Source organism: Impatiens glandulifera, chromosome 1, assembly GCF_907164915.1.
Source record: "Impatiens glandulifera chromosome 1, dImpGla2.1, whole genome shotgun sequence".
NCBI classification, from domain to species: Eukaryota; Viridiplantae; Streptophyta; class Magnoliopsida; order Ericales; family Balsaminaceae; genus Impatiens; species Impatiens glandulifera.
Window position 1 is genome coordinate 87,036,610 of NC_061862.1, and position 13,095 is coordinate 87,049,704.

A 13,095-nucleotide genomic window follows, 5' to 3' on the forward strand; every position below is an offset into this window, starting at 1 on the left:
TTATGGCCCACAATGCAGTCATCACAGAATTGTTCTTCCTATTCTTCGGCTTCTTTTGATTTGTCAGATGGTTCTTGGAACCTGTTGTGCATCACTTTTATCCTCTCTATAGCCTCGCTCAAGGGCTTGATAAAATTGTCGTGGATGAAAGTCACACTGACAGTTTTAGAGGAGGTAGAGAATGTGCTCAAGTGTTGCACTGCATCTTCAACCTCATGTATAACCCTAACCATTTGATTTGTTGCATTGGACACTCTTTTCCAAGTAGCCATTTGATTAGTTGGGACACCTTCATTAGTTTGGTGCTCTGAAGCAGTAGCACATATTGAAATCCTATCAATAATGCTTCCTCAGAAGAACTGCCAATTTTTCTTCTCCACAAGGCTTCTCTCTTTAACCATCTCATCATTCCAGCAAGACAAGATTGGAAAAATCCTGTGCTATTTTCGTCTAGTTCTAAACTTTGATACTCTGTCCATGTAACATAGCTGAAGGAAAAAATGAAAGGTTTAGTATTTACTAGTTTAAATTGGATGTTTTTAAAAAAAAAATCATTACCATTAAAAACGTTAGTGGCCCTGTGAAGTACGAGGTTGGTTACGCTTGCCACTCTATAACACTGTCAAGAAGTTCGGTGTATACAAAATTGCACCAATTTAAATTCTTTATTTCATCAACATTCACCAGGGATTTTAAAATCTTGAACATGCAACATAGTTTAAGAGACAGAATAGTATTACACAGGACAATATAGTGTAACACTACTGACAACACAATGAAATACATGGGACAAAATAGTGTAGTACACGGGACAATATAGTATAACACACGGGACAACATAGTGTAAGATTAAGGTTTACCTGCAAGATTTATTCTGATTGGTGGAAAGAAAATTCGATACCACGTAGATGACAAAATCACGCTTGAAATTGTCATCTACGGATATGTTCTGTTTAATAATATTTGGCATGCATGTTGTTGAAGGAAATCCTTTATTCGGTTGCCCCTCCCATCTTGACCTCCATGCCCTTAGTACTTTGATATATTACGATGATTCGGAGTTTTCATATTTCCCTTGCGACTCCTCGATTGCAATGTCACATCGGGGGAGATTCAGAATGTTATTGACATCCTCTTCGTCTATTCTTAGTCTCTCCCTGTTGTTTAATGGCAACCAAATCTTGTTGGGTTTGAAAATCTTCAAAAGGTGAAGTGACAATTTCGTGGGACATTTAGAGACGTTCAATGAGAGCATTGAGCCGAATCCTATATCCCTCACAACTTGTTTCTGTAGGTCTGTCAGCTCTCGAACAAGATGGTATAGTCCTTTTGGGTAGGTCCTTAACGAAAAAGCTATTGGGCTCCTTTTACCCCGAATCAATTCTCGCAGGTTGTATTGTTTTTGATTGAGTTGTGGTCTTGAATTTAGAAGCAGCCTTCGCAAGCACTAGTAGGGGTCAGAGAAAGCAACATTTTTGTTGGTAATCTTTCTGTTATATAACACCCCACTAAATCTTCTGCAAAATAAATAAGAAGATATTAGTATTGTAATCGACATATGACAACATAACTAAAAACACACGACGACATAGTCTAACACACAAGACAACAAAATATTAACAGTTTAAGCTTAATTTTTATCAACAAGGGACAACACAATATATGACACATATGCAGCATCGCATACGACACTTGACAACACATTAATGAAAACAGTACAACAATGAGAAGTTCCTGTTACCTTTCATCTCTATCTGAAGCTTTCCTTTTACCTAAAGTCTTATTGTTGACATACTTACTGTGACAATAACCAGATGTTAATTAGTAACAAAACTTAGGGTTTGTAGAAGGAAACGTTTTATAGATAGGAGAAGAAAAAGAAATTGAATAACGTTTAAAGAAGAAGAAATTTAATAACGTTTGAAAAATAAGAAGTTGAATAGAAGAAGTAGAGGAGCGAATATCGTTTGAAGAGCATCATATATACTTAAGATTAGGGTTTGAGCGAATTCCGTTTGAAGAGTAGCGGATACTTAGGATTAGGGTTTGAGCGGATTTCGTTTGAATAGTAATAGATACTTAGGGTTAGGGTTTGAGCGGAAATGAGAGGGAGTTTGAGCGGAGATAGATTGAAAAAATGAAGGGTTTAGCGGAAATGAGAGGGAGTTTGAAATGAGGGGGAATTATCTTATGTGGAAAAAGAAAGCAAAAATAATTATTTTTTTACCTACATGTTATGCCACGGGGATTCGCTAATGGATTAGTTTCCTCCAAATTCGTTTCTCGTATCACCTCTCTTATTTTATATAATTAATGACTATTTACGATTTTTTTTTAAACTAGTCTAATTATTATTTTGAAATAATTTGGGTAACTAAGTTATAACACGTAAACAAGACTTTGACTGAGATGTACAGTAGAGAAAAAAAATGGAAAGGGGCTATGTTCCGGAAAATTTTATCCTAAACATGACCAAGAGAGTTTCTGTCTCGAACATGATTTTTGTCTCAAACATGGCCTTGCTCAAGAGAAGAGCGAAATTTTATTTTTTTGGAGAATGGCTCAGAAGATTTTTGTCCGAAATATATGTTAAGGACATTTTTATCCCAACATGGTCACGTATTTGAGAGAGAAATATATTTTTTTTTTGAGAAAATTGATATGTTCAGTAGATTTTTTTTATTTATCTCTTTTACCCACGTGAGCTTCGTTGAATTCGTGACCTTGCTCTCATTTTAACCTCGTTGTTGCCTGACTCTTATTATTTATAGTTAAATTTTGGTATATTTTTATTAAATAAAACTTAAATTTGAATGGACTATATAATATAGTTAAAATTTGATTTATTTTTATTAAATAAAACTTAAATTTGAATTATTTCAATTCAAATTATATATATTAATGATATAATTTATCCAAATTCAAGTCTTTTCATAAATAAAAAATCTTTAGCTTATTTAATAGCTGACTTCTTCTTTTTTTTCTAAAAAAAAATGAAAACACACCATATTTAATAAATATAAATTATTAAAATAATAATTTAATTTAAAATTTATCAAAATTTTTTTATTTAATTTTCACTATATTTAATTTTTATCTAATTCAATTATATCTTAAAAACAAAATCTGTCTCATAATACTAATTTTTATTTCTAGGTGTACAAAAATTACTTATATTTTGGTTCAGTATTAATAAAATTATAGATACAATCATTATAAAATGTATTATATTTTTTTTTGGAAAAAAATGTATTATATTTGTTTTTATTAAAGAACTAGTTTCAATATTTTCTTGATTTAAAAAATGTTATGTAAATTTCGATAAGGTATAATTTTTCTTATACCAAAAATTTCGATTTACCGACCCATTCTAATTTAAAAAAACTCAAACATAATCTTTATAAAAAAAAAATATATGCATAACATCAACCTAAAAATGGAGTTTCCATATTCAACTATTTTTCATAAATATTTTTATTGAGAAGAAGTACTTATTAAGGTTAACAATAAAAATGATGGTACAAAAGTTTCCATATGATGATATGAACCTCAACATCCAACTTTATCTTCTTTCCTACAACAACCCTTCTTCTTATAACCACCATTCATACCATCATCACCAAGATCCATTCTCCTATCCATAAACTCTGCATTTTCCTTCCAAACTTCACCATCAGAATAAACTTCTTTCTTCCATATGGGAACCGTCGCCTTAAATTCATCGATCAAAAACTTGCAAGCATCTAAAGAATCTCCCCTATGAACCGACGATGCAGCCACAAAAATACTCGTTTCACCAACAGCCACAGAACCAAGCCTGTGGATAACTACAATTCCGTTGAGGTTCCACGATGATCTGGCAGATGAACATATCGATTTTATGCATTTAACCGCCATTGGAACATAAGCTTCATAATGTAACTCAACCACAGTTTTCCCATTGAAGTTATCGCGTGTTGTTCCGAAGAATGTTGATATGGCTCCACAATGTGGTGCTTGAATGTAACTGATGTATTTGGCGAAATCAATTGGAATATTCTCCTCTAGGATTTCAATGACGTTGTTCGATTCATCTGCCATTTCTTATGAGAAACCTTGTTTTTTGGTTTTGATATGAAAATAAGAAAACACAAAATTGACTGTGTATGGTCCAACCTATAGAGAAAAAACAAAAACAGTTAGAAAACTTACCAAAATAAAGGCACTTTTTTATAAACCAATCCCAGAGGAAGATAGCACAACCCCACTTCAATTAGAGCTTTCTTAGTGTTATATATTTTTCATGATTCGAAAATGATCTATATTTGTTATGATGGTCAAAAGTCACATTCATCTAGAAAATAACCTAAATCATGATCCAAATAATCTAGAGAAAAAATTATTATACCAAATGGAACAAAAAATCACACTATAATATGGATACATAATTAGAAAAAAAACAAAAAAAAAAAACAACTTTCAATTTTATTTTTTGGAGATTTTCCAATGAAATCATATGATTGTGAGTAACCAGGGTTTAATTCCGGGGTCATGACCCTCTTTTAATGAGAGGGTTTTAGTAGGAATCGAATCTAAGATAAAGCTGTGATCTACAAGGTAAGACCCATTGCCATTTCAGGTACCTGGTTCAGTCTCCTAATAGTTAAAAACTCAAATTCGATAAACATGTACTAAAAACATTAAAATATGTAGCAACCAAAACCGTTGTTCATCCTCCTCAGATCTGAACTACAAATTGAGATCATACACCTAAACAGTGTCTGAACAAATCTACAATCTGTCCAAATTCAGGATAATCGGATGTTAGGTGTATCATAGTGAACCACACCCTTGTACAAAATGTATCCCACAATTTATTGACGGTTTACTTCTTATCCTTCTACTCCTACCGAATTTAGGCTAAATCATCACAAATCCTTCCTTTAGTCTTCCACTTATTTGTAGGTGATGAACTTGGCATAAATAAAGAAAGATTGGTATCAATCTCAAACAGAACAATTGCCTTATAAATACACACTATGCACAATTTCATTCTATGTTAGTTTCAGCAAGAGGGTATCTATATTTTACAAATTGATGTATGTTTGATTGAGTTCTCATGCTTTCACTTACAACCATCATCAAACTAATGATTTTCTGTTATTTTTTCACTCATTCTGCTGATAAGAATTCCTGCAATCCCAATCTTTTTACATTGTCAGAATAAAAAGACATATACACTGTTATCTATCTTTTAAAACTCCTATCTGATTACAAACCCTTGCATCTACCAAGAAAATAACTATAGAGGGTTTCCAAAGCATAAAAATTGAATTCAGGAAAACCAAATAACAAAATTACTTGGTTCAAGAGGAAACAAATGGATATATTGCCAACTAACCTGCAACTGAGATTGAACCAAGTAAGACCCAAGAGAGGTCACTTTGAGATTTTCAGCTTCTGTTGGAAATTTTAGGTTGCCGATCGATCTGCGTTAAAGAGTCCAAATGAATCCGGAAAGTGATCTATGTGGGTTTGTGGAGCTGAAGATTGGGTCGTTAAATAGTGGATGAGCAATCCAGATCGAAGAAGGAGATTGTTGAAGCAAGATCATCCAAATCTGGTAGCATTTCTATTTCTTTTTGTCACTTGGTTGTTGTTGATTGAATGGATAGTGGGAAAATCCAAATTGGCCGCCATTGATAGATAGATATATAAGCTAGAGATTTAAGAAATATCTATTATTAGCCCCTGAAATATTAGGCACATTTCAATTTGGCCTTACTTTTAATATAAACTCATTTTTCAATTTAACCTAATCTATATTAATGCTATTAGTATCATTATATTTATTATATAATTTTAATTATTTTTTTTATTTTTTTTATTTGTTTCTAGATTTTAAAAAGATTATATGTGTATATAAGTAAATTGAAAACAATTTATTTATTTTTCCCAAAAAATATTTAGTAATAATTTTATTTGTGAAAGTCAGGATAGAAGATAGAAGAAGTAAGATACGCTAGCTGAAGAAAGAGGATAGACAGAAATAGGGAAAGAGATCTAAAATGAATTAAACAAGTAAACAGAATTCGCTACGCTCCTCAAAGTTTGCTTACAAAGAACTGAAATCCTAAGACATATGAGTAACTCACTGTCCTCTTAATACGGATTTTCCTCCCTTCTTCCCCTCTCCTTTCAGTCAAATACGGATTTTCCTCCCTTCTTCCCCTCTCCTTTCAGTCAAAGTTGTTTCGGTTGGTGAGACTATGTCCTTTATTAAATTAAGGGAAAAATTTACTTGTCTAATAGTTGCTAAGGCCCGTGAACCTAATCAGGCAACCATACAAAAATAATATTATGAATGAAATAGTATTTAATTATAGTATTTATATATATACTCCTTTCTAGAACTTCAACTAAATAATTTTTTTAATTAATATAAAAAATTAACATTCTTAACAAAAAAAAATAAAAATAAAAAAAAAATAAAAATAAAATATATGTTCAATGTTTTTCATTATCCTTCCATATTGCAGTCGAGTAGTTAAAAATCATTCAAAAAATTATTTGAACAAAACATTTAAGTTATACAAAGGAATCGAGAAAAATCTGACACAAACAACTTCAACAACTATTATTAAATATTTTCTTGTGACCCAGGGTTTATTCTCGTTGTCAGTTTAGCATCACTTATTTTAATTTAGAGTGTTTTTAAGGAGAATCAAATCTAAAATTTTGATCTATTCAAATGTTAAGACACACAAAACTTTAATCATACTTTTTTTTTTCCATAAAATCAGACAAGTTCACAATTGTCAAGACTAGCAATTTTTTCAACTTGAATTTACCAAAATCAACATTAATAATCCCCAGCTATCTTAGAAGGTATTTTAATATATCAATTTGAAGTATGCAATAATGCATTAGCAAGAATTAATGTACTACAAAAGCTCCTCCACTAATGCCATAATGGGTTCATCCACTAATGAGCATTGAACAACTATGAACTATAATGGTTACTCCACTAAATTGTCACAAAATTCAACACCTTTTTCTTGTCCATCTCAAAGTGAACCTAAATAAGATTACATTTAAGAAATGAAGTTAATATGACACAGTCAAAATTTTATTAACATGTTCTCATTTCATATTACAGTGGCGGAGGTCCACAAAGTCATGGATTCGGTTAATGGATTCGAGTTTCACACCTGAAACATTTTCAATGATGGACTGACCAAGAGCCTTTAATCTTTGACAGTTAAGGGATGTCAAAGGGAAAACATAAGGAAACTTATCTAATCACATATACTATAAAAATGAGAAATGCATTTTCATTTGTTAAACATTACCTCATCAACAGAGATATAGTGCAGGAGGGCCACCCATGATGAATCCATCAAAATATTTTCCAATTCAGTTAATTGGATTGAAATCCGTGATCAAATTCCAATTATGCCCCCCCACATTTCAACCTCTCTTGAGTGGACTCAATCCTATGATCAAGAAGAATCTTTGAAGAATACAGATGCTTTGGCCAGTTAGATTCAACTCCTCCAATGGCATAAGGGAACCTTTTTGATTTTACCAAACCACCATCCACTGTAACACAATAAAGCCCACAAATGAGTAACATAGAGAATCTTTGAGAAGGTTTAACAAAGAAAACTTGAATGGGTCGAAGAACATCCATCCTTTATACATTTAAATTTTATATTCAAGTTTCGACTCAAGCTGTGAAATGCCAAGAAGATCTCATAGAAGGGGTCAACAGATAAAGCTAAAGCTTCAATGCGAGCAAAATCTTGATTGAGCAGAGAGCAGTATTTTTACCAAACAAAAATATATATTTTTCTTCGGTTCACAAGTTTATTTATCAAATGAAATTGTGATCTCCCAGCCACAATTTTACACCAAAAATTAAATATATTTGTTACAACTACAAATATGATTATTTCTCAATGATATACACTTTTCAAATGAGGCCATTATTATAGTTAAGTATGGGAGCTGAGATACTCAACAATTTGATAAAGGTAGCAAGACATAGGTCCCTTAACAGCCTCATTCTTTTATTTTAACACGGCCACATTATAGAGAACCAATTACTTGTCTAACACATATAAATAGTTAATTTACAACTTGCTCTTCATTAAGGACTTGTTTGATCTGGGTTATTTGAATAGCCAAGTAGTTATTTCTAAATAACCTTGTTTGATGCATGTTATACAAAATAAGTTATTTGAGTAAAAGACATTAGGGCATAAATATATTATTTTTAACAAAAGTTCATTTTATTTTATTCAAACGGTCGTTTAAGAAAACAATGACAAAGCAAAGGAAATGGGTATAAATATATATTTTCAATAAATGGTATTTTGGTTGATGATTGATTAGTGGGTCAGACAAGGCCTAAATTAAGTTCACCTAATTTCAGCATGTAATACTTCTATAAGCTTTGTTCTCTCCTAATGAAGATTAGGGTTCTATTGCATCAAAACAATGCAATACCATAGATGCTAGTAGCTGCATAAAGAAAAAGTAGAAAGAAAAAAATTACCTTGTTTACAACCGTTTCTCCTGGTCAAAGTGATCTATGATGGAATAGGACTAGACACGAGTGTCGCCACTTGATCATATTTTGGATGGCCCTTCTTTCTTCTGAGTCTTCTTCTCAAAAGGATATCATTGTCCAATTACAAGATTAACAATTTGTCCTCTTTCAAGTTTGAGAACTAGGAGGAAGAACATAATCTCCCTTTGTAAGACCCCTCTCTGTCATTTCATTTTGCAACTCCAGAGCCTTATCAACATCCCCTAGTTGATAATACTTCTTTATAAGAATATTATAAACCACCTCATCAGGTTCCACACCTTTACTAATCATCTCATCAAACAAACATCTTGCTTTTTCCACATAACCTGATCTAGACAATCCCCTAATTAAAGAAGTGTAAGTTATAAGATCAAACTCAATACTGGCGTCAATCATACACTTTTGCAGTCTCAAAGCTTCCTCGATCTTCCCATTCTTAAAGTTTCCATTAATCAGCGACGTGTATGCAGTTTTATCTGGAATTAAGCCTTTATTCTCCATCTCGTCGAACAACACTTGTGCATCCTCTATAAGATCGTTCTTACAAAGACCATCTATCATGGCTGTATAGACAACAACATTTGGCTTCACACCAAAGTCTTTCATTCTTTGAAAATGAACAATAGCCTCATGTACAAGACCCAACTTGCATAAACCATCTATTAACACACAATAAGTCACGGTTGTAGAGACAATGCCAGAATCATTCATTTTCTGTAATAGATCTGCCGCCTGTTCAGTTTTCCGGGCTTTTAAATATGCATTAACAAGTACTGTGTACACAACAGGATTTGCCACTATCCCGAATCCTTGCATTTCGCGAAACAAAGTAATAGCATCTGCAATTCTTCCATTGTTACAAAGACCCCAAATGACAGTTGTATACATAACCAAATCGGGTTGAATCCCTGCTTCTTCTTTGTTTCTCAGTTTATCAAAGATATCCATTGCACTTCCGATCTTTTTCGTCTTGATATAACCGTGGATTAAGGAAGTATATATTTCATTGTTGGGAGATATTTCAGCCTTTTGCATACCTTTAAAGACTTCTTCTGCTTCCTTTAGCTTCCCTTCTTCACATAGACCATCAACTAATGCAGTATATGTGATAATGTTTAACGTGATTCCTTCCTGCAACATATCCTTGACTAAATATGTAGCTTCGGTTAGATTACCCAATTTGCAATGCGCATCAATCAACGACGTATAAGTGATTACATTAGGTATAAGGCCGATTCGTCTCATGTCAACGAAAAACTTCAGAGCGGCTCGAATCAGACCTTCCTTGCAAAACGCATCTATGAATGTGCTGTAAGTCACAACATTAGGTCTCAAACCGCTCTCCATCATTTCATGCAGAAATCTGAATGCTCGTGGCATTTTTTCGTATTTACAGAAGCAATTTATGAGGGTGTTGTATGTTATAACATCAGGGGAAATGCCAACTGCCTTCATTTCTTTTAACAAACAAAGGGAAAGATCTAAATCTCCAAGCTTTCCATGGCCATCGATAAGAGAGTTGAAAGTAACAATGTCTGGCATAATACCTTTAGTTTTCATCTGTGCGAATAAGGTAGTAGCCGATTTCAGGTCTCCTTCTTTACAGCAGTTATCTATCATTATATTATATGTGAAAACAGACGGAGCAACACCCGCAGCAAGCATATCCCTGAAGAACTTTCTCAAGATTTCCCCCTTTTCCATACTTGAGAGCCTCTGCAATAGATAATTACAGGACCGCACTTTTGGGAAAATTCGAAAAGCTTTCATTCTCGTGAAAAGCATGCAAGCCTCGTCAAGCATTCCTTTATCAACCAACACACTGAAAAGAGCATCAAATACACCATATCCAGGTACACATACATTCCTTGTAGACCACAAGACATCAAAAGTAATATCAAGGGGCAACAATCTATTCAAAGTAACCAGTTCTGTAAGAATGTTATGAGCATCGATATACATTCCAGAGCAAAACAAAATGTGGACAAGTATACAGTAAGTTTCTGAAGTATGGGAAAAGCCAGGTCGCATTTTAGCACGTTTGAAGAATTTGAAAGCTAATGTAGGTTCTTCCTTAAGTTCAACGAGAATCTGTGCAATCCAAATCGAAGCTAGGGATGAATCGAACAAACTAATTATCCTACTATCACACCATCGTTCTTCACGAACTAGTATACGTATCGATTCTATATCAAAAGCTTCGCATAGTTGTGAATTATTCAAATCGAAATGAGTCATGTGACTGGAACTTGATTTATTTCTTTGAAAAACTCTTATAGGAGACACTACTAACTTGAATCGAAGGAAGGCCCGAGTTGAAGCTGCTGATGTTGCTGATGCGGTGGCCGCGGCGGCATGGGAAAGAAATGACATAGAAGAATATGTTTGGACATTAACTTTAGTTGAGGAATACAGAGAACAATCTATAATAGAGGCAAGAAGATGAAGCTTCTTCTGCTGCTGATGTTTCTGCTTGTGAGTTTGTGTGGAAAGGCGGCGGCGGAAGGTGATGAGCCCTTTTTGAAGGTGTGGAGCATATGAAGCTTCCCTTGCGAAAAATCCGGAAGACATAGCTCATGATTCTTAGTATTCACATTGGTCATTGGTCTAGCAGAAGTGAATCGGTGTAATGGAGAAGAAAGGAAGGAAGAAGGAGTTGCCGCCGCGCTGCGGAAGAAGAAGGATCATTTGGAGTAGAGGATGTAAACCCCAGTATGCAATGAAATGGAGCGAGTTTTTGCAGAATTAGCTTTTTAATTCTAAGGGCTTGTTTGAGATTTTTTTTTTTACCATCTTCGTTTTATTCGGTTTCGAGAAATTTACTTGGCATCGTTTATATCATATTTTTTTAAAAAAAAAGTTATAAATATGAAAAATAAATAAATATATTGGTGATATTATGTATTTAGTTTCGTTTATTAGTGTTTAAGGTGAAATCGAGGCTGAGTCGGGGCGGGAACACAAATATTTTCGTCGCCTTAGTGTCAATTATTGAACAAATCGAGAAAAAATATTCCCTAATATGACCATTTGAATCGAAAAACCACTAAACGTATTATAATTGTGATCATAATTAAGTGTTTGTGGATAATCCTTGAATGTCATGGTTGGGTAAACCCTAAGTCTTGTATTGATAACTTTTCTTGAGAATGTTTTTCTAAGTTGTGTAGTTTTTTTCTTATGGAGTAGAGAAAGTTAGAAAGTCGAGATAATTGGGTTGTTTGAATATTATTAATTGATATTATAAATATTATTAATGAATTAAATTATAATATAATTGAATTATTCTATTAAAACTAGCTAGAGAAACTAAATTTTGAAAATAAATAAAAATAAGAAAAAGAAAAAGTTTTAAATAATAATAGGAGTAAAAATATGAAGACATGACTTTAGTCGATTATTAAAAGTCAATTTATGTGTCTTCTTTAACATTCACCGCAAACAAAACGGTGAAGCGCAAACCGTGAATTTGTCCAAAAGACGTACAAATTTGTGTGATGAAAGACCTTTTGTAAAAATATCTGTAATTTGGTTTCAGTAGAAATATATTTTATTTGAAGCAAATTCTTTACAACTCGTTCACGAACAAAATGAAAATCAATTTTTATATGTTTTGTGCGAGCATGAAACACTGGATTAACAGATAAAAATGCAACACCGATATTGTCACACCATAGATTATGAGGAGTTGGTAAATTAACTCTCAATTCACTAAATAATGATTGAAGTCAATATAGTTTTATCGTTGAATGGGCAAGTGCACAATATTCAAATTCAGTGCTAGATCGAGCTACGACTTGTTTTTTTTTTGAATTCCAAGAAAAAAGATTATCGTCGAGAAAAATACAATAACTAGTTGTCGATCTTCTGTCATCCGGACATCCGAACATCCGGCCCAATCTGAATTAGAATAAGCTGTTAAGTTCAAATTTGATGTGCATCAATTGATTGGGATGGATACATGAATCCGAGTTATGGTGGACTTAAAAAAAATTGGGGGCACTTAAAAATTATGAGAAAATTATGAATAAAACGAGAGTATATAAATGTAAATTTTGTCTTTTTTAAAATTAAATAAAAAAATAGTGTATTAAATTAAAAAATTTAAGAAATTAGGAGTAATGTGACATTTGTACTATAAAAAAAAAATTCGGAGTGGGCTCTACCCCTAGGAGTATGTTTTAAGTATCACATTATTAAAATCACGATTGTCGGCACGTCTGACACGTCTGGCATATTTGGCACAATCGGCACGGTCAATACGTTCAGCATAATCAAAACGGTCGCGCGAAATTCGGTTGTTTGATTTGATCGTAGGTTACAAGAAATGTGGTCGGAGTCACGATCGTTGGCACATTCGGCACGATCGACATAATCGACACGTCCGGTACGTTCGTTTAGAAATTATTCACTTGTGTCGTGAATATTGAGTCGGGAAATCAAAAATATAGTCGCTAGGGTTGTTTGAGAACAAGTCTAGGGTTGTGATTGCTCTAGGTCATCGATTGCTTTCAGTTCTT

At 33.1% G+C, this 13,095-nt stretch overlaps 2 protein-coding genes across 2 annotated transcripts; both read right to left on the reverse strand.

Annotated features, from left to right (window-relative positions):
- Window positions 1–3,448: 3,448 nt before the first annotated feature.
- Window positions 3,449–5,663, reverse strand: LOC124919199 (molybdopterin synthase catalytic subunit). Its single transcript, XM_047459379.1, has 2 exons — window positions 5,381–5,663; window positions 3,449–4,155 (listed from the first exon to the last, which is right to left on the reverse strand). The coding sequence occupies exon 2, from the start codon at window positions 4,078–4,080 to the stop codon at window positions 3,550–3,552; it is 531 nt and encodes a 176-aa protein (XP_047315335.1). The 5' UTR covers window positions 4,081–4,155; window positions 5,381–5,663; the 3' UTR covers window positions 3,449–3,549.
- A 1,202-nt stretch (window positions 5,664–6,865) lies between these two features.
- LOC124919198 (putative pentatricopeptide repeat-containing protein At2g02150) lies at window positions 6,866–11,299 on the reverse strand. The gene is made up of 2 exons (XM_047459378.1): window positions 8,540–11,299; window positions 6,866–7,581 (listed from the first exon to the last, which is right to left on the reverse strand). The coding sequence occupies exon 1, from the start codon at window positions 11,144–11,146 to the stop codon at window positions 8,702–8,704; it is 2,445 nt and encodes an 814-aa protein (XP_047315334.1). The 5' UTR covers window positions 11,147–11,299; the 3' UTR covers window positions 6,866–7,581; window positions 8,540–8,701.
- Window positions 11,300–13,095: the final 1,796 nt, after the last annotated feature.